This window comes from Salmo salar, chromosome ssa10, assembly GCF_905237065.1.
Source record: "Salmo salar chromosome ssa10, Ssal_v3.1, whole genome shotgun sequence".
In the NCBI taxonomy this organism is placed as follows: domain Eukaryota; kingdom Metazoa; phylum Chordata; class Actinopteri; order Salmoniformes; family Salmonidae; genus Salmo; species Salmo salar.
The window spans coordinates 27,887,580-27,909,771 of NC_059451.1; the positions used below are offsets into that span (position 1 = coordinate 27,887,580).

At 44.3% G+C, this 22,192-nt stretch overlaps 1 protein-coding gene across 2 annotated transcripts; it reads left to right on the forward strand.

Annotated features, from left to right (window-relative positions):
• Positions 1-327: 327 nt before the first annotated feature.
• Positions 328-21,344, forward strand: LOC106613912 (sulfhydryl oxidase 1). 2 transcript variants are annotated; one of them, XM_014216691.2, is made up of 12 exons: positions 328-864; positions 3,624-3,724; positions 4,115-4,163; positions 4,287-4,389; positions 4,913-5,000; positions 5,573-5,718; positions 6,861-6,995; positions 7,126-7,255; positions 13,275-13,397; positions 14,252-14,390; positions 15,778-15,954; positions 19,032-21,344. In XM_014216691.2, the coding sequence occupies exons 1-12, from the start codon at positions 576-578 to the stop codon at positions 19,940-19,942; spliced, it is 2,391 nt and encodes a 796-aa protein (XP_014072166.2). In that variant the 5' UTR covers positions 328-575; the 3' UTR covers positions 19,943-21,344. The 2 variants fall into 2 exon arrangements, with proteins under 2 accessions (XP_014072166.2, XP_014072165.2); XM_014216690.2 differs by having other exon boundaries at positions 329-864; positions 4,910-5,000.
• The last annotated feature ends 848 nt before the right edge of the window (positions 21,345-22,192 follow it).

Genomic DNA, 22,192 nt, shown 5'->3' on the forward strand with positions numbered 1-22,192 from the left:
GCATTTGGAAGTCTGACTACGAGTTATCATGAGGTAGTAAGTCATAATTATGAGCACTCATTATTTTGAGATACTAAGTCACAATTGTGAGATAGTAAATCATTATCATAATTGAGAAGTACGTTTTTATTATGAGGTGGTATCTCATTATGACTTACTAAGTCATAATTATGAGAAGTCATTATTATTAGATGTTTAAGTCAATTATCAGATCGTAAGTCTGGATCATGGACATTGAATACGTTCTGCAGGCCAACCCCTTTTAAAGGGGCAATCTGTAATTCCAACAAAGAGGATTCCCTGCCACTTTTTTCGTAAACAGCTGAGGAATGGGGAGAGATGTAACCCCTCTCCAATACATAGGCACAAGTATTCTCGCATATGGATGCATCAACTCACATCAACAAAGCTCAAATCAATTATATCACCTCCGTCCTTGTTTATGAATGTAGCCCTGCTTCTTCGGCGGTCAGAGGTTGGGGGAGGGAGTTGGATGAGTGAAAAAAGTTTCTATAACTTTCATATACAGTGGTTGCCTTGCTCGGACCTGTTGGCTGTCAGAAAAACATACGAAGATGGCGTGGCGCTGCTACGGTGTCACGTCTCGATTTACATGGAAAATACACGCACATTTCAGAGAGTCATTCATATCTACGATCTTATTTGTGTGTTTACTTTTTCCTTTTACCACGGAAGCTGGCTTGTACACCGCTTCTGATCAGGTAGTCGTTTTAACCCCGGATAATGTGGACAGCGTTTTGGTCAATTCTACGGCCGCACTGGTTGTTGAGTTTTACGCCTCTTGGTGCGGACATTGTATTGCTTTTTCTCACGTATGGAAAAGTCTCGCAAGCGATATTAAAGGTTGGTTTGCATTTTCCAGTAATATAATATTCAGTGTGTTGGCCTATGACAGTTTCGCCTACTTCCTGGTGTAACACTCGTATTGTTTTTGAACGGGCTTCAAGTTTATATCATCAAATTAATCAACATTTTGTCATTTAAGATGTCAAATTATATTCGTGTTCGTGTATTAATTTACTTTCACTCAATGCATTCTATATAGGTTTCGATTACGAATAGAAAAACGCAATCGAAAACGTTCATTAAAGGCATCAGGTTAAATTACATTATGGCACGAATATAATTTGACGTATCTTAAATGACCACATTTTCATGAATTTGATATAAACAGTACCGTAGGCGGGGGTTTTACAACGTATTGAACGGGTTGTTAGTAAACCAATCATAATTGACTGGTCATGTGTTATGTGTACAAGTCATGGGTTAAACAAATTTAAATGTTCTTGCGACATGGATCCATCAATTTGTCTTCGTTTTTCACTTACAGTGCATTCGTAAAGTATTCAGACACCTTTTCTTTTTCCACATTTTGTTACGTTACCACCTTATTCTACCATTTATTCAATTACGGGTTTTCCTTATCAATCTACCTCATAATGACAAAGTGAAAACTTTTTTTTTTAATGTTTGCAAATTTCGTACAAATTCAAAACAGAAATACCTTATTTACATAAGTATTCAGACCCTTTTCTATGAGACTTGAAATTGAGTTCAGGTTCAGCCTGTTTCCATTGATCATCCTTGAGATCTTTATACAACTTCATTGGAGTCCACCTGTGGTAAATTCAATTGATTGGACATGAAAGACACACCTGTCTATATCAGGTCCCACAGTTGACAGTGCATGTCAGAGCAAAAGCCAAGCCATGAGGTCGAAGGAATTGTCCGTAGCTCCGAGACAGGATTGTGTCGAGGTACAGATCTGGGGAAGGGTACAAAAAATGTCTGCAGCATTGAAGGTCCCCAAGAACACAATGGCTGCCATCATTCTTAATTGGAAGAAGTTTGGAACCACCAAGACTCTTCCTAGAGCTGACTGCCCAGCCAAACTGAGCAATCAGGGAGAAGGGCCTTGGTCAGGGAGGTGACCAAGAACCCGATGCCCGTGTTCATTTGTGGAGATGGGAGAACCTTCTAGAAGGACAACTATCTCTGCAGCACTGCACCAATCTGGACTTTATGGTAGAGTGGCTAGATGGAAGCCACTCCTTAGTGGAGTTTGGAGTTTGTCAAAAGGCACACAAAGGACTCTCAGACCATGTGAAACAAGATTCTCTGGTCTGATGAAACCAAGATTGAACTCTTTGGCCTCAATGCCAAGCGTCATGTCTGGAGGAAACATGGCACCATCCCTACGGTGAAGCATGGTGGCGGCAACATCATGTTGTGGGGATGTTTTTCCACAGCAGGGACTGGGAGACAAGTCCAGGATTGAGGGAAAGATGAACGGAGCAAAGTACAGAAAGATCCTTGATGAAAACCTGTTCCAGAGCACGCAGGACCTCAGACTGGGGCGAAGGTTCACCTTCCTACAGGACAACGACCCTAAGCACACAGCCAAGACAATGCAGGAGTGGCTTCGGGACAAGTCTCTGAATGTCCTTGAGTGGCCCAGCCAGAGCCTGGACTTGAACCCGATCTAACATCTCTGGAGAGACCGGAAAATAGCTGTGCAGTGACGCTCCCCATCCAACCTGACAGAGCTTGAGAGGATCTGCAGAGAAGAATGGGAGAAACTCCCCAAATGCAGGTGTGCCAAGCTTGTGACGTTATACCCAAGAACACTCTAGGCTGTAATCTCTGCCAAAGGTGCTTCAACAAAGTACAAACTAAAAGGTCTGAATACTTATGTAAATGTAATATTTCAGTTATTTATTTTTAATACATTTGCGAAAATTTCTAAAACCTGTTTTTGCTTCGTCATTATGGGGGTATTGTGTGTAGATTGATGAGGGGGAAACACTTAAATACATTTTAGAACAAGGCTGTAATGTAACAAAATGTGGAAAAAGTCAAGGGGTCTGAGTACTTTCCGAATGCAGTGTATGTATTCATGTTTTATATGCCCATCAAACTGCAGTGCAAATTGAGACTGTGTGTAGTATCCAATTTCTAAAACAAAAATGTATTAGCCTATGCAGACGTTAAAACATTATTTTTTTTCCTTTAAAAAAAAATAAAAAATAAAGCAATTATTAACAATTGTTTTCATTTTATATTCCTGTATTCCACTTTAAAATGTAAATTGCGGGATAAAAGCTGTGTGATTCTCATCTTGTGGCTTTTCAGAGTTCAGGACAGCCAGTATCTCAGCCCTCCCCTCCCAGTAGGCAGACTCTACATTTGATTATTGGAGCATATGATGTGATTTAGGAATTCACATTCTGTCCATCTCATTGCTACTCTTGTTCAAACACCATCCTTTGGAATCCCAAATTAGAATACATTTTGGCATTTCAGGTCTCAGTCTATATGCAGCATCCAATTAACTGTCTAACAGGAAAATAACCCCATGCAATTAGTTTGAAATTGACATAGTTTCCTATTGGCAGCAGGCCCAAACCACGAGGCAGGTTTTAAGGCCTCAGATCTAGAGAGAAGCCACCAGCCTCTGGCCTGCTTTCCTGCTGATCATATGGAATAATTGTATATGCTTAGAAGTTGTAGTAATCAGAGGAATATTTATATGAACCCTATCGTATAGAGTTATGCATTTTTGGTGCATTGAGTTTGAAACTAATTATAATGTCTCTCCCTAGAGTGGAAACCAGCTGTGGATTTAGCTGCCATAGACTGTGCTAATCAAGATAATGGGCCGATTTGTTCCCGTTTTGGTGTCAGGGGGTACCCCACACTGAAGGTACTTCAACTGTTATATTCCACCAGCTTTATGGATTTTCAGTGTCTTACCTCACAGGAACCAATGTATCCAATGTTTAAAAATGAACCACATCACAGATTGTGAGTCATTCATTATCAGCTATTTTGACTCATAAACTCTAACAGTGTTACGTTTCAGTTAGCAACACACTCACTTGAGATTAGTTGTCAATAAATGTCTGAGTTCTTCTTTTTGTGGTCCGGTGAAAGTCAAATCAAAGAGACCATTTGTCTGAATGGATGAGGGAGCTGCAACACCTGCAGGGGATTTAAAGTAGGAAGGGGTTATAATGGGGAGGGGTGTCCCCTGTTCCTCCCAGTGGTCAACATGGACCTGCCATCTGATCCTCTCTTTCTCTCCCTCTGACAGTTCTTCCACGCATACTCCAAACCTGACTCCAAGGGAGAAGGTTTCAGAGGTAATACAAATGTTTAGATAATTCCTGGGGCAGATGGTGATGGTGAATGGCTAGTATGAGAAGTTTTGAACTGTGTTTTTCTACATGTTCTCTTATTAGTCCTGTGTGCCTGTATCCTCCCAGGATTTCCTCGTAATGTGAGGGATTTACGCCGTAAGATCATCGATAAGATGGAGACCCATGCGGAGCCCTGGCCCCCTGCCTGCCCCCCTCTGGAGACTGCTAGGTGTGGCAGCATCTTCTGATCACACAAACACCCTAGTGCTCACACACACAAACACTACCTCTAGGGCCTAGGCCATCATGACTTCTGTTTATATTGTGACAATACCACCCTTGGTTTAAAGGTTTTCATGGATAAATGAGGGTGTCTATTGGGTTGTGCCACAGCACATATACTCACACACTCCTCCAACCCGTCAGAAGAGACACTTGAGTTTTACTTTTGGCGTTATTTATCTCTGACTTTACAAGATAATGGTTGATAACATAGGAAGTAGAATAAAGAAAACAGTCAGGAGGTCACATTGATTCCTCTTTTCTGAATGAAAGTGTAAGATCATGAAGTCTTCCTCTTTTGAAGAAGGCGCTATACCATTTGTCATGTGTGTTACATGTCAATGCTCAGATTGTGCTGTTCAATTTCTATGAAGTCTTAATAGAAATGTACTTGATGTTTCAATCGTCAACTATTAGTGATATGTTGTGGTCCTTATGTAAAATGTATTATCCTCCTCGCTCCACAGCAGAGCAGAGCTTGACAACTTCTTTGAGACAAACAGTGTGGGACACCTGGCCTTGCTCTTTGAGACCTCTAACTCATATGTGGGCAGAGAGGTAAGAATTAATTAGCATCAGTAAAGCTACATGCTTCTCAGAGGGAAATGGAGGAGATAAAATCCTGGGGTGGTCAAATGGTAAACATTCACAAGCACACAAAAACATTTTCTATAGCAGGGGTTGGCAAAAGACAGTGATATTTTTTTGGCTCCCCTAAGTTCTGATTCAGCCCCTCAAAAAAAAAAATTTTGGGGGGGGGAGAATCTGTTCCCACGAATTCCCACAATGAAAAAAATATATTAAAAAAGATGTGATCGTGTCTCAATGTAATCATTTTTATTTTCTAATACAATCTATTTTTGGACTTAGTTGTGGTCAATTTGCAATGTACAAATGATTGTGTCCCCCGACCACCAGCCCCGACAAAAATCTCCCCCGGCTGAATGTAGTTGCCTACCCTGCTGTATAGTAGGCCAACATTATGTTGACTGTGTCACTATGTCAACACGTGTGTCACTGTGTCAACATGTGTCACTATGTCAACAGTGCACTTGTGTGCCTAGTACATCCAATTTGAAACAACATGCAGACAGTCGGTCATTACTGTGTTGGTTGTTCTTCCTCACCAGTTAACTCTGGACCTACTGCAGTATGAGAACATAGCTGTGCGGAGGGTCCTGAGCACTGAGGATGGCCTGGTGGCTAAACTGAATGTGACCGACTTCCCATCCTGTTACCTGTACTATCCTAGTGGGATCTTCACCAGGCTCCATGTGTGAGTGGCTGCTCTAATACCATCACAATATGTGACAGAACTGCAGATCACTTTCAGCTGTCCTCAGAGTCTGGACCCTAAGAGTTTTTCTTCTATTTTCACAGTTCAATACTCAACAATCTTGTTGTGAAGTTTCAGTTGTGTTATACACTGCCATAGTAGGATGCCTTTTAACATCTGGCCTCTTAATGGGCTCATGGAATTAAAATATTCTATTATTATTATTCAATATCATAATACATTGTATGATGATTCCTCACCCCGTGAATTAATCTGCTTTCTTTTGCATTGTTTTGCTTATTTCCATAACTTGGCATGCAAGAGGAGTCTTTTTAGTTGACAAATGCAAAAAGGAAATGATTTATTACGGATTTATTTATTCCCCCCTCCTCTTCCAGGGTGTACAGAGGGAGTTTAATTTATTGCATGGATACAATAGCGTTTCTTTCCTCCGGTTCACCTGCCAAACCACCCCAACGTTGCCTCGCGCTGCGACAGATGGTCGCCCATTGAATACGTGATTGATCCGGGGGGGGGGGTCACACATCCGTCATGCGTGTGCCTCTCCCAGGTGAAAGCGGCCCCTCCCCTCCGACGCGTGCCTCTCCCCTCTCTGACACGTGCCTCTGTGCTCTGGGGACCCCACAATGAATAGTGAGTCTAGTGTAATTGAGTCCCAGGCAGGGGTGGGCCGGGCGAGCTCAGGCCTGGAGCGTCCTCCTGCTCTCATTGGTCCACAGGGTGGTTTGGCTGGTTGGTAAGAACAGGGAGAAGGGTAGCAGTCTTTTTTGTTCCTTTTGTAGGGTTAGTAGAGAGGGAAATGATCAGCAATGGTATTTCAGCACCATCTGTTCACCAGAGGAGAGAGGAGGGCTTAGTGAGGAGACCAGGGGCCCACCTTTGGTCTGTTGAGGGCAGGCCCTGGCACATGCAACCACTTGTATCCTGTTCCTAGACAGAGAAGCTAAAAACCTTATTTTTCCACTGTAGCTACAATATACTGTGAGGTCTGTGTTGTTATTCTAGTGGGAAGGATTTTTCACCTGTTTCCATGGTTAAAATCTTCCTCTGACTGGTGCCAGATTAATAGAAATTCATCAGTCCTAACTGTGAACTCAACTGTCTGCTTGGCTGTCTTCCAGACAACTTGAGGCCCGGACCTTCTACAGCTACGCCCTCCAGAGGCTTCCTGGGGTAGTGCGGGCCGGAAAGCCACTGCCAGTGACCTCTGACCTTGCGAAAAACACAACAGAGGACCAATTGAGACCATTCAACAGGTAAAGCATTTTAACTTAACAAAACAGTAATAGTGTCCAGAAAAATAAGTTCCTAATTTTTAGGTATAAGATTTACCAATGTAACCCCATTGATTCCATGACAAAAATGTTGAATTCTGTGTTTCGTCAGGTCTCGTGTGTATATGGCAGACCTGGAGTCTACTCTGCACTACTCTCTGCGCATGGAGCTGGCAGCTCACCCTGTCATCAAAGGAGAGGCACTGAGCGCTCTACAACGCTACATCTCAGTACTAGCGAAGGTGAGTGGACAGGTTTCCTGCTCACACTGAAACTAAACCATACCCATACTGAACACTAACCTCACCCATTCATCCTCTCTCTGTTCATATCAGCCCTAAAGAAGATGGTTGGCTGGCTGTTGTCAGGGCTATGCAGTTATGACGACATGCCACTAGAGGGAGAGTGAGACAGTGCTTTGGATTTGTTCAAGGATATCAGTTGTGAAACAGAGGCCTTCCATTTAGCTGCATAATTAGATCTAATTCAGTTTTGCTTTAAAGAAAATATATATGAAAATATGGTCCATATAATTCACCAAATGAACAAGTGCCGTTGTTACTTGGTTCAAAATTCCTAATGTAATACCGTTAAGTGTACAATAACTACACTATTACGTAGTTCTTACATGCTTATACCTTCACACCCAAAAATGTGTATCACAGTAGGAATGACTCTCTCAATGGTGAGCCCAAAATTGGAGGCCATTGACTTGACAGGACACAAAAGGCTCTCTTGGGGAAATACTTTATTTGCTTCCCATTGGTTCCCCACCTCTTTTTATTTTTTTGTATTTTTTTTTTTTGTATGCAGACATATTTTTTTTTCCCGTACTGGGAAAAAAAAGGGTATGAAATGTATGCATTCACTACTGTAAGTCGCTCTGGATAAGAGCGTCTGCTAAATGACTAAAATGTAAATGTACCCTGATTAGGATTTCTTAGAACTGGGTAAAACCCCTGCCCCACCCCTCACCTCCCCTACCAGCTCTATGCTACCCAGAAGTGTGCCAGGGATCCCAAGACAATGACCTCCCCTACCAGCTCTATGCTACCCAGAAGTGTGCCAGGGATCCCAAGACAATGACCTCCCCTACCAGCTCTATGCTACCCAGAAGTGTGCCAGGGATCCCAAGACAATGACCTCTCCAGTCCTGCTCGTAATGGCTGTGCATCAGGCAGCCTCTCCTCCACCAATCTCTGTGATTATTTCAGATTCTCTAGGGAGGGATTGAACGGACTATGGGAGGGTTTTTCTCCAGCCCCCCATTAACTCCAGTTTGTTTTGTCAATACCTCAAACTCCCTGTGGTATTTGTCAGTGCCCCACAACAATGTCCTTGCTGAGACTGTAGCAGAGAAAGCAGGCATTGCAGCAGTATTTATTGACGTTTGTCAGACCGTTGCCTCAACAAAAGGGTTGCATTCAACCTGTCTTAGGGATGGTTTGGACCAATACAGACAAGTGAACCATGTGTATAAAACCATGGTCTGTCTGTTCATGCTCAATCTCTCGTATCCTTTCAAGTGTTATGACCAAATGGCAGACCGCACAGCACTGTTTACCCGTCTACTTGATAACACGCACGGCATATCACAGCAAACTAAGATTCTTAAACTTCCAGAGTGACTGGTGTAATTGGATCATCCTGAGAATGAGTCACTGTGCACAAAACCTACAGCTGGTCTCATACCGATGACACGCTCCTGACGCTCAGCTGTGTGCTCCCACATCACAGTGCATCTCTGTCCCAGACAGGACGTAAACAAGTTCTATTTTCTTGCGCTGTGATATTACTAGATTTACTGTCTTGTCAACCAGAATCCAGATTTATGAATCCCTACATGTATATGAGGATTTAAAAAAGTGGATCTGGGAAGCATGAGAGCATTACAAAGAGGTCTTAGGATTACCGTTTCTATCCTGCTTTCTTGAAAGAAGCCTCCTGCAGCAAGGGAGGGAGGGCCAGGGAATAAAACAAGGATTTAGGGGGGAGCTTGAGCCCAAATCCATCTCTCTCTCCCGTGGCGCATGGCTCAGTGTGTCCATGCTAAGGTTAGCAGTTAGCGGAGGTGGATGGTGGTGGAATGTGGCTGTGTTAACTGATTGGCCTCAGTAATACTGTAAGGGTAGCCCACCAACCTCTGGACTCCACCAGTAGGACAAAGGCCTTTGTTTGTTGGGTTGTGGCTGGGCTGTGGGCATGACAGATAGGTCCACTAGGCTGCTGCATGCAGGGAAGCAGTTAGGCAGCTTTTACTCAGTGGCATGTATATTGGTCCCTGAGGTTGAATGAGGCAGGATTAAAAAGGGCTTCCCCGGGCCAGGCCGACAGATGCATTCTATTTTGAACGTCTCTCGGAGGAGACTGCGGTTTCTCAAGTGCTGATACTAATCGGATTTAAGATGACATATTGCCGGGGGAAGTGGATTGTCATGGTCCTCTGAGAGGCTGGGGGAGGGGGCAGGGGGTTAGGTTTGGGGGTCAGGTGGGGGCTCTGATAGTGGTTAGAGGTACACTACCAGAGAAGAGGTCACTCGGAGAGATCTTTCATGATGGGGATACAGTATACTGTAGCATTGATTCATCACACTTGATATGTTCATGTTTGCCAATCAAATACTTCAGACCAGATTACTACTAATTTCCCAGCCAAATATGTTGGCCTTTGCTTATGATTTAGGAAATAGATACGCAGGTGGAGAGCAGAACATGCTAAGTGTTTGGCTCTGGTGAGCAGAGCCCATTTGCCTACCCGTCCCCAATTTCTGTTAAATTCAAATGTGTGTTAATGAGCTTTTCAGCCTGGTTAGTGCCTAGTAGTCCCCAGACCTAGGCGTCTCGGCCGCCCGGCCGATAAACTAATTGTCCTCCTCAGCAGCAGCAGCCGGGGGACCTCTTTTGTATCCTGTTAACACCCCACCTGTAGTACAGGATTGGGTATCTGTGTCTGTGAATACCCAAACACCATCTTCTTAGCTGAATGTCTCAGATTAAGGGAGCAAATGAAACCCTGTATGGGGCTGTGTGGGCCACAGGGGTTAAGTAAATCTCCAGGAGCCTTTTTAAGTGGGCCTGGTGTAATGGAGATCCAGTTAGAGAGTGATGAATAGAACCGTGAGCCAGGCCCCCAAATGCTGCTGAACAGATGGCCAGGGCAAATTGAAAAGACTCTGCAGCACAAATCAAAAAAGGTGCACCTCTGGGATGCTGTCCCCCCCCTGGCCAGGCCCCTGCCTCTGTGTCGCACTGATGGGTTTGTGCCACCGTGCCGCAAAAGGGCAGCACTGGCCCACTTCCAGGTCCACCATATTCACACTGCTGGATGTTACTACACTGTTTCTTGCGGGTGTGTGCATCTGATTTTATTGTTATCTACAGGCTCCTCATAAGTAGTTTTCACCATGACAACACCAGAAAATGCTAATGAACTTAAATAGTCCATCGTGACTGAGACATCTTACCTCTCTGTTTTGAATGGGAGAAGGTTGCCATGACAGCCTACTGTTTATTTGGTCGTCTCTTAGCCGTTAGGGTTAAATCCAGGTCGACCTGTAGAATCTAGTCATTACTACTCATAGCAGTATAGTGATGGGTCTTCCAGGGTGGCTGTTGTAAGGGTTCTTTAAGGATAGGAAGTGGCTTTACACCTCCAATCGGCTTGTTCTGTTGTTAATGCCTCCCTGTTTTCAGCTGACCCTCTTCTGTCACCATCCGTCTCAAACACAAGGCACTGGGATTTCCTCCCTCCCTCCCATAGTGGCCCACTGTTAGTTGCAGTGTTATATTTCCACACACGCCATGTTGTCTTTGTATTTCTATTTATTAGGGATCCCCATTTGCTGCTTCCAAAGCAGCAGCTACTCTTCCTAGAGTCCAAACACATTAAGGCACTTACATTACACATAAAACAAAATATAAAACAGTACATCATATAACATTATTACACCACTACATATCTACAATACAAAATGTACAATACCACCATACAACAATATTTAAATGTACGTGTGTTTAGAGCGTGTGTGTGCTAGCGTTTGTGTGTGTATGCATGCATGTGTCTGTACCTGTGTGTTCGTCTCTTCACATTCCCTGCTGTTCAATATGTTTTTTTTTAATCTGATTCTACTGCTTGCATCAGTTACCTGATGTGGAATAGAGTTCCATGTAGTCATGGCTCTATGTAGTACTGTGTGCCTCCCATAGTCTGTTCTTGACTTAGGGATTGTGAAGAGACCTCTGGTGGCATGTCTTGTGGGGTATGCATGGATGTCTGAGCTGTGTGCTAGTATTTTAAACTGACAACTCGGTGCATTCAGCTTGTCAACACTTCTTATAAAAACAAGTAGTGATGAAGTCAATCTCTCCTCCACTTTGAGCCATGAGAGATTGACATGCATATCATTGTTAGCTCTCTGTGTACATTTAAGGGCCAACCGTGCTGCCCTGTTCTGAGCCAATGGTAATTTTCCTAAGTCCCTCTTTGTGGCACCTGACCTTACGACTGAACCTGCCTTGTTGTTAAGAAGGCAGAGCAGCGCTTTATTATGGACTGACTTACCCCCCCATCATAGCTACTGTTTTATCAACATGTTTTGACCATGACAGTTTACTGTCCAGGGTTATTCCAAGCCGTTTAGTCACCTCAACTTGCTAAATTTCCACATTTTTCATTTCACAATTTATTTGATGTTTAGGGTTTAGTGAATGATTTGTCCCAAATACAATGCTTTTAGTTTAAATATTTAGGACAACTTATTCCTTGCCACCCATTCTGAAACTAACTGCAGGTCTTTGCTAAGTGTTGCAGTAATTTCAGTCACTGTAGTAGCTGACATGTATAGTGTTGAGTCATCTGGCTTACATAGACAAACTGGCTTTACTCAAAGCCAGTGGCATGTTGTTAGTTAAGTTTGAAAAAAGTAAGGGGCCTAGACAGCTGCCCTGGGTAATTCCTGATTATGTTGGAGAGGCTTCCATTAAAGAACACCCCCTGTGTTCTGTTAGACAGGTAACTCTTGGTCCACAATATAGCAGGGGGTGTAAAGCAGTAGACTATGATCAATAATTTCAAAAGCCGCACTGAAGTGAAAACAGCCGCCACAATCTTTTTAATAAATTTTTCTTAGCCAATCATCAGTCATTTGTGTAAGTGCTGTACTTGTTGAATGTCCTTCCCTATAAGTGTGCTGAAAGGCTGTTATCAATTTGTTTACTGTTAAATAGCATTGTATCTGGTCAAACACCATTTTTTTTTTTTGCTTTACTGTCACGAATTCCGCCGAAGTCAGTTCCTCTCCTTGTTCGGTCGGCATCGCCGGTCTTCTAGCCATCATCGATCCACTTTTCATTTTCCATTTGTTTTATCTTGTCTTCTCACACACCTGGTCTCAATTTCCCTCATTACATGTTGTGTATTTAACCCTCCATTTCCCCCATGTCTTTGTGCGGAATTGTTTATTGTAAGTGCATGTGCACGTTTTCTCTGGTGCGTGACGGGTTTTGTACCCATTTGTTTGTGGTTCTGGTTACCGGTGGTTTTATGAATAAAACTGCTCCGTTGATTACCAAGTTTTGCTCTCCTGTGCCTGACTTCCCTGCCGCCAGTTACGCACTCCCTTACATTTACTAAGGTAGCGGATTGACTTTGCCTTCCCTCCAGGAAACTTTCTAATCGGCTTAAATCAAATAAATGGCAAATAGGAGTGTCAATATCATCCGCTATTATCCTCAGTAATTTTCCATCGAAGTTGTCAGACCCTGGTGGCTTGTCATTGTTGATAGACCGCAATAACTTTTTCACCTCTTCTACACTTACATCATTTCTTCAGTTATACTTGGATGTGTAGTGCCAACCTTTGTTACTGGCATGTCATGCTTAAGTTTGCTAATCTTGCCAATGAAAAGGTCATTAAAGTAGTTGGCAATATCAGTGGGTTTTGTGATGAATGAGCCATCTGATTCTTTGACAACGACAGAGGTTAGAGAACATAAACAAACAGTACAAGAAACAGTCATGACAAATCCTCCGTTGTCGTTTTTACTAAATTAGTGGAAAAAACATTACACGTTAAGTATGGCAAAAGCGGGTTTAGGTGAAATTTCTAAACTCAGACAGATGGCATGACAGATGGATTTCCAACTCATAGTAATAATAATCTATTACCACACAGTACAAAATATACTGTTTAAGAGTCTATTATATGAAATGAGAGGAGAGTTAATGATGATGATGTTTACCTGTAATGTTGTCTTGGGCAGTACTTCCCTGGTCGTCCTGTGGTGAACAACCTGCTGAAGTCTGTGGACACGTGGCTGAAGGGTGAGAAGGACACAGAGCTGTCCTACAGCTCTCTGAGGGACGCTCTGGACAACACTGCAGAGGTGAGGGGTCAACCCACCAGCCAATCAGACAAGCTTGAGGCAGAACCACTCACCATATTGTTGATGAGCCAGAGTCAAGTGATTTTTATAGATGATAGCTGAAATATTTCAGGCATAGAGTATCAGCACACAGGGAAGTAGGTTTACGTAATGCTGTAAATGAATCTTTGCTCACAGCCTTGTGCCAGCATATGTATTATTGGAAAATGTATGTGTTGTTGATTTTGGATTAAAGCCGACATGCCTATAGGTTCCCCAATTGGACCAGTCACTTAGTGACATCATTAGCTTTTAGCAGCCGAATCAATGAAGAGGTATGAAATGGACTGGTGTCGAACAGTATACACACACCGAATCTTTACTATCGACTTTGAAGTAATTCTGTCAATCACAGACTCTGCAATCCTGGGCAGTGGCAGGGAGGAAACGACAATATGTCAGAAATATGCTGTTTGATCAAAGCATGTTTTACCAGTGTTTCCTTCCCTTGACCTGAACACAATCTCACCACCATTAACCTGGAATCACCATGATATAGAATGAGAATAGTATGGCATAGAACGTGCTCCCACTTAACATGACATGCTGCAGTAAAATAAATCAGATGTATTTTCCATGTCCTTACTTGGCCTGTTTTCATTAATGTAAACTAACCTCTTATTAAGAATCCTCAGACAAAGCTGTTTCCATATAATCTGCTCTATGAAAAGATGGGTAGACATCAATCAATCTTGGAAAGTGTTAAAGTAAAATAAATCAAATCAAATGTTCAAATTTGATTGGCTACATACACATATATTTAGCAGATGTTATTGCTGGTGAAGCAAAATGCTTGTAAATGTTTGTGTGATCAGGTACCTAATGCTGCGCTGCCTGAGGGGGTGAGGTGGGTGGGCTGCCAGGGCTCCAAGCCCCACTTCAGAAGGTACCCCTGTGGCATGTGGACCCTTTTCCATGTCCTTACTGTACAGGCCGAGGAAGCTGCTGACAAAGGTAGGAAAAACTCACTAAACAACAGCTGTTTGTCTTTATGATTACATGATCACTAACTTCAGTTAATTCAAGAGGAATGTTCCTGGGACCATGGTAATAAGTGGAAAAGGGATGTTGTTAGAAGCTAAAACAAGTCCTCCTGCCATGTTAGCCTGTTATTGCGGCCTTTAGAGCCTCCTAGGAAATTGGCCAGAAGTCAGCAGCCATTCAGTCTTGGAGGAGTGAGTGTGCCCAGGCGATGAACCATGACACAAGTGTTTCCAGTCTGTTAGAACCCCTATGGCTCTCTGGGGACAGATCCCTCCAGGTCATTGAGCCAGTCAGAAGAGTGTACAGCGTTCACACAGGGGCTGCTGCTTTCAATACAGGGATATGGGCCAGCTAGGGGAGAGCAGGGTGGGGGGAGCCCATTGGGGACAAGTGCTTTGTGGGGCTTTGTAAACAAATTAGCCTGGAATGTTTAGTGGAATGTTTTGCAGTGACCGTATTTAACTGCACACACTTGCACAACATTTAGACAGACTCACGCACACTTACTTCAGTGTTAAATTCCGTAAGTAGCCTATACAAAGCACTTTTTTTGTTTTTTGTTTTTTGTTATTTGTTCTGTTTTCTTGTCACAACAGCATCTGAAACAGTCCCTAATTGTGGGTGGGTCAAAAGGGATTTCTTTAGATTAGTGGAATATGAGTGGTTAATAATGGAGGCAGCTGACCAGCACTCCTCTCCTGGAGGGCTTAATACCAGGGCTTATGGGATGGGGTGGAAAGGGGGGTCACATAACCTGCAGATGGGCCAGCAGGGGACCAGGGGTGTCCATCTGGCCCCCTGCGGATGGACCTCTGGATTAGGCCTCCACCCTACCACCACGGATCATCTGAGAGCAAAATAAGGCTTTACTGTAGAGAATTAAACGCAACAAAAACCTGCAGCAGAAATTTTGGTACTGGTGGTGACATCTGCCAACCTGGTTGTTTTTCAGAGCACATTGACTAAATACTGGTATTCATGGAAGATATCAGAGCACCGTGGGAATGCCCAGAGGACTCAGGATCCAGGCCCTTTATTGTCCTGTTATTAACCACTAACAGTTTAGTACTATCACTATCCCTGTCCATGTCTGTTGTCCATGTTTTGATGTTTTAAGCCTTTCATAATAACTGGCAAAACATTTTAAGGGACCTTTGCACCTTTTTTACATTGTGCCAAACCCATATGTCCATAGCCATACTAAATGTATACGAAACAATATACAGGCATTGCTTGCTGCGATTTTCAAATGTACAATATTAGACTCCTTTTCAACATTAGACATCATACTGATGTGTATAACAAGTATGGTTAATCTTGCTAATGACTTCCTCCTCCTGTGCGTTCTTCTCCCCAGACCCCCAGGAAGTGCTTCAGGTGATGAGGTCATACATCCACAGTTTCTTTGGCTGTCAGGCATGTGCCACCCACTTTGAGAACATGGCCCAGGAGAGCATGTCCCATGTGGGGACACTGTCCTCCGCCGTGCTATGGCTCTGGTCTCACCATAACCACGTAAACAATAGACTGGCAGGTAAGGACGTATGACAAATGTTACTGCTACTTCCATTGAGAACGATTGGCCTTTAAGACTGAACCTTCAACACGTAAATCATAATATGCTAATTAGTAAGTATAGAATTTGCATATCATATTACTATAGAGTAGTATGATAAATTGAAATGTCTCCTACAGTGGTCACCATTGTCCATACAATGACGTTAGATAAATGTGGGCCCCACAGGCCACTGGACTTTTCCCTCTCCCACTTCCACCCTAGAGGATCTCTTTCAGCCTCTCACTCCTTTAAAAGGGCCCCTACGGACCCCCCCCAAGTGTCCCAACTCTACTCCTAATCCCTATAATACGCCTGGCGATCCTCTGGGCAGACACCAGCTGTCCCCCCTCACTCCTCCTCGCCCAGTCTCCCCCTTCTCTTCTTCCTCTCAGAGATTAGCCCTCCTTCCAGAAGACTGAGATTCCCTGCCCTGCCATAGCCTGTCTAGAGCTCACTACAGATCAACAGTAAATACTAAATCTATGACCTTAACTGTAGTGCTAAAGACTGCAAACGGCCAAGACTGCAGCCCTGATGTCCGTGTCATTTTAATGAGGGCTATATGGCTGCTGAGTTGGCTGTTAGGGCCATCATTTGAGTTTATTTGGCACAAGCCTGTCATTTTCACCTCACTTCGTTGAATCACATTGTTGTCGTTTCTGTGTGGTGGTGGTGACTCCCCCATCCTCAATCCCCTGGACAGCCTGTGTCCTGAATAACAGGGTAGAGGGGCGTGTGCGTCCCCTTCTGTGCTTGTCCCTGGTCCCCAGACACTCCTCCCTATTAGGACTGCATGTCTGTCCCTCCCCAGAGAGTCATATCCTTCGCTTGACAATTGATATGGCAACAATCTCCCAGAGCGAGGACCATCAGCCTAAGAGCTCAATTTCCAAGATGCTTGTGACAGCAGTTGGCACACGCCATGTCACCTTCATCACGCTTCCCCCTGTTTTGTAATCCCTCACCAGGATGCTTCAGGTTGTGACGTGGGGTTTGGGGGCAGGGCCTCAAGGGGTGGGCTTGGCTGGTGGGGAGGGGATGCGGCAGGGCCTCAAGGGGTGGGCTTGGCTGGTGGGGAGGGGATGGGGCAGGGCCTCAAGGGGTGGGCTTGGCTGGTGGGGAGGGGATGGGGCAGGGCCTCAAGGGGTGGGCTTGGCTGGTGGGGAGGGGATGGGGCAGGGCCTCAAGGGGTGGGCTTGGCTGGTGGGGATGGGGCAGGGGTGTTGGTAGCATTCAGTAGCAGTATCTTCTCCGTCGGTCCACCCCCTCACAAACCCCTCACGCCTCTGCTTCTCATCCCAGTCTTCCCCAGGGGGAATGTACTCTCCTATTCCCCCTCTCTTTCTCTCACCCCTCCCGCTCCACCTCTTCGCTAAAGTGGGGCTCTTTAGCAGCTCCCACTGTCCTCCTTTCAGTGGCAGCCATGCATGAAGCGGGGCCTATTTGTAAAGCAGCGACGCAATTAATTTAGCTGGCACAAAGAGACCCTGAGCCGAGCCTGGCTCGGCAGCAACAGCAGACCTGTCCTGTTGCCACTTGTCAACAGGGTGAGATAGAGACGCATGTCTACAGACAGCAGAGCCACGGGCCTGCCAGGGCTCAGTGAGGAGGGGAAGGGCGATGCTGAGGAGGCTCTCTCAGTAGTGCTGCTGGAGACTGGAGCAGCTCGTACTGTATCAGCCTCATACTGTTGGTTTGCTTTGTAGAGCATCACTCTGCTAATCTACCAGTCTGCCTACATTAATACTACTCCTCTGTGTCCTGTACAGTAGATCTCCACATTGAGAATTAGTGCTGAAGAAACTATTTTGATGTGGTAAATAGATATTTCTTTCTACTTCATTAATATTTATGGGATGCTTTGAATGACATTCCCTGACAAGCCTTTGTTACCGTATCAGTATACTATTGCTACTGTAGTATCATTACTATTGCTACCGTAGTATCATTACTATTGCTACTGTAGTATCATTACTATTGCTACTGTAGTATCATTACTATTGCTACTGTAGTATCATTACTATTGCTACTGTAGTATCATTACTATTGCTACTGTAGTATCATTACTATTGCTACTGTAGTATCATTACTATTGCTAAAGTCACCCCTGGAAATGAAAGGCAAGGTGGTTAGAATAGAGACATCAAAGACATGTCGTCATAAGGGGACGGGATATGAAAGCTGTCACGCTGGTGAAATGTATAAAAGGCCCCAAGCCCAGCAGGACATAGTAAAATTGATGTATCTCTTATGTAAAGTGCTGTATGCAGAGTACATACACACATGCATATGACTGAGATTAATCTGGGGGAGAGACGGGGGATGTAAATTGACAGCGCTGTAAAGTGACAGAACTGCTGCAGCTTTGACTTTCCTCTCGCATGGGTGACGACAAGCAATTTATTAGCAGATGCCTCCATTTGGGGGGCTAAAGAAAACATGTAAAGCAAAAAAAATGTAATTCATTAAAAGGAGAGCTCCCCTCTGGAGGTGCCTGCTTTCATATTCAATTTGGAGATTGGGCCGTCTTCAAAGGGGTGTGGAGGTAAGGGGTTCGGGGTCTGGGAGGGGGGGTTCGGGGTCTGGGATGGGGGGGGGGGTAGCTGTCCGCTTGGACGACGTCTATTATCTCGCCACCCCTCCCTCCGGGACGTCCCAGAAGCCCATTGATCATTGTTAGACCCTGTCACACTGTCACACACACACACACCGAGACATCACACACTCATCCACACACGATGCAAACACACTGCACTTACTGCTTATTATGAGCCATGTGGAGAAATGGATCTTTGTAATGTATTCAAGCATCAACATAGATTATGCATGTAAAAATACCTTTGTTGTCTTGATATCAGTTTAGTTTTATTGTGTGAGATGTCATCAGTATGTCCTTCAATTGGACCAGTCAGTTTTACCTAATACATTTACATTTCCACCAAAACAGTTTACCCTCTCAACATGACTGTGTTGTTATCTGTATCATTTATGTTAGCTCTGATAAGTAAGCACACTTACTCATCCTAAGTAACCGTCTCATTCCTGCTGACCAGGTGCTCTGAGTGAGGATCCCCACTTCCCTAAGATCCAGTGGCCGTCCCCAGAGCTGTGTCCCAGTTGCCACGGGGTTAAGAATGGAGAACACACCTGGAACCAGGAAGAGCTGCTCACCTTCCTCCGCTCCCACTTCTCCTCTGAACACCACCTCTCTGACTACCTGGAGGAGGAGGCCCAGCTCCTCAGCAGGCAGAAGGAGAGGCTGGTCGCCAGGCATCAGGAGCAGGAGGCCAAGAGAGGAGCAGAGAGGAGGGCCAGGCAGACCCAGGATACCTCGGTCAAACCACCGCCGGAGGAGGAGGAGGAGGAGGAAGTGGCTAAAGAAGAGCCAGCAGAAGAGAAGGAGGCGGAGAGGGCAGGAGGAAAGGTGCAGATGTCTGAACCTCCACCCTGGGTAAAGCCCAAGGCAGATGTGTCCCACCAGCCCCAGCGCAGGCCCAGCATTGTGGGGCTGAAGTTCAGGCCCCCCCAGGAGGAGATTGTAGACCTGGACGCCTTCATCAACCAGCACTACAAGGCCCTCCGCGCTGCAGCCAGAGTGTCCTCCCGTGTCAAACTCAGGACCCTGCAGAAGAAGGAGCAGCCTGGAGCCGGCCTGGAACAGGGGCCAGTGCTGCTGCTGGGGATGCAGCCCGTGGAGCCGGAGGACTTGTTAGGGCAGCACAACATGTTGCAGAAGAGGATTCTGACAGGCAAGTACACTGGGTCAGAGGAGGAGGGGGCTCTGGAGATGTACCCGCACCCTAACAAGAGGCGCTGGATGTCCTTGCTGAGCGTTGGCTTCTCCAGACTGGACATCAGCCTGTGTGTGCTCCTCTACTTCCTGTCCTCAATGTGTCTGCTGGCCATGTACCTCTTCTTCAAGAACTGCCGGCGGCTGCGACGGGCCAAGGTGGCTTTGCCCTGAGTCAACATTACCTGGCAGTGCTACTGTAGATTTACCCATACTGTGACGCTGTGGTCAGTTCTGAAACCCTCCAACGGAAGGATTCGTAATGTTCCGCATCAATGGATTGCTTCATGGTGCTTGCATTCAGGATAATAATTTATGACCACCAAAAATGTAGCCTTTTTTGACCACTTCTGAAGGATGAATTAAAACACCAGGGAATTAATGGGATTTTATGATTTTTAGTGAATACAACAAAAGGGGTTTATTTGATATGACAAATTTGTGAAAAAATAATCACTGTATATAGTTTTATGGATAAAAGCCCTAATGTAATATGAGAAACACTGCTCTTTTCTCTTAGACCTGTCACTGCCAGCCTTTCCAAAGAGTTCTATGAGCTGTGTACTCTACCAACTATTTTATATTCTTAGAAAGAAATCAACCTCCATTAGAAAATGTGATATTACAAAGAGAAATGTGCCTTGAATGTCATTTTGGAAAAACGGTGCCTGAAAGTAGATTATCCATATTGATTTTAGCATAAAGCAAGTGGATGTTTCCAAATAAACAAAGATGCTATATGATAAAATGTATATATGCCCTGTTCAGATAGTATGTGTGGTCAGATTAATGTTGTTTATTGTTCACACTATAGAATTAGTTCTTATTCTATGGTTCACACATTCTGTTCCAAAGTGGTCTACGTTGTGACTGGCCATGCCATGCTATTGTCTGATTGGCTAGTGCATCTTACATGTCCCAATGAGTTTTGCACAATAGAGTTTAGACATTAATGAAGTGTTGTAGAGCAACACTTGTTCACAGGGTACAAAATAAGCAGGATTGGGGTTTTGGCTAGTGTCCATTACATTAGGCTTACTGGTCTCACTCAACTCGAGATGCTGTGTTTTGCCTTGCTTATCTCAATCAATACAATTATTTTTGCTAAGATTGTGCATCGTTGTAATTGTTCAATAGTGGACTTTGATCGTTCTCCTGGAGCAAGTTGCACTGTTAGAATATACACTATAACTACCTTTCTGCTGTTTTATCTCTCTACAACTATAGATTAATGTAAACCAAATGTATATACAGTATACCATCAATATCCAAAGTACCTGAGATGCCAGATTATTCTCTTTTTCTGTCCCTCCACAGCTTTCCACTTTATGTTTTGCATGAGGCCTTATGAGTAACATCCAAATGTTTTGTTTTGAGGAAGGGGGTGGGGTAAGGAGTGGTGGGGGTGTCTGTAGGTTGAAGGAAAAAGCCTGTTGCCATCTGGTCTGTTGCGCTAGCTAAATCCTAACAATTTCATTGGGATTATAGCAAGTGAGTAATCCAGCTTTCCTTTGGGTTGTGGGAGATTACTGTGAGGATTAGCTCCCACCCGATAATAAACTTTATTAAAACGCAATCGGCTTTCAGGGTCTCTTCCTTCACACACTTGGAAGTGGGCTCTGCTGGGGGTGTTTCAACCGTGGATGTGAAGGCCGGGTGGATACCTTTGGGAATGGAGGGTTTTGCTGTGGTCCAGATTACAAACTCATATGAAGGACAGTAACGCTTGATCTTGAGCTTTGTGTTTTCCTGGAACATTGCAGTTCACCCATCCCGTGTCCCCGCCCCCTCTCCAGTCCAAGCCCTCCCTGTCTCCTGGCTTTCACATTGGCAGAGTAGAGTAGAACCATGGTCACAGCAGCCAGCTCTCAATTGTCTCCACAAAAGCACACATGATTAATGGCCCTACATTACAGTTGAGCACCAAACCTGAGAAGCTGTGATCTCTGACCTAATCAAACCTTTTAGAATTGTGAATTATGGCAAGTTACAGTTTATGATCTGTAGAATGGGCTGAGAAAAGCATAGTTTGTGATGCTGAAATTACTGCAAGGTTTAGACATTTTACCGATTGCCTCCGATGTATCATCTATGTTACTCATTCCGGAAAGGTTTATCTCTCTGATTGAACTGTCTTTGAGACGTCAAACTGGTGTAAGAATGATTACATAAACAAACTTTTGTTAACTGTACTTATTTACTTGCTTTATCACTTGCTTTGTTACTTACCTGTTACTACTTACCTACTAATCTTTCTCAATTTACTTGTTTATTTGTTTAATTGCTGTTGGATTGTGAGTTGTAAAGGTGCTTGTTGACTCCCACCCTGCTGCTTGTGGCAACCCTCAGGTGCTTTGAGCCCTCGAGCCCAGGATATTATGTGGGTTGAGACTAATGAGAGTTAATGAGGAAGTTGGCTGTGCA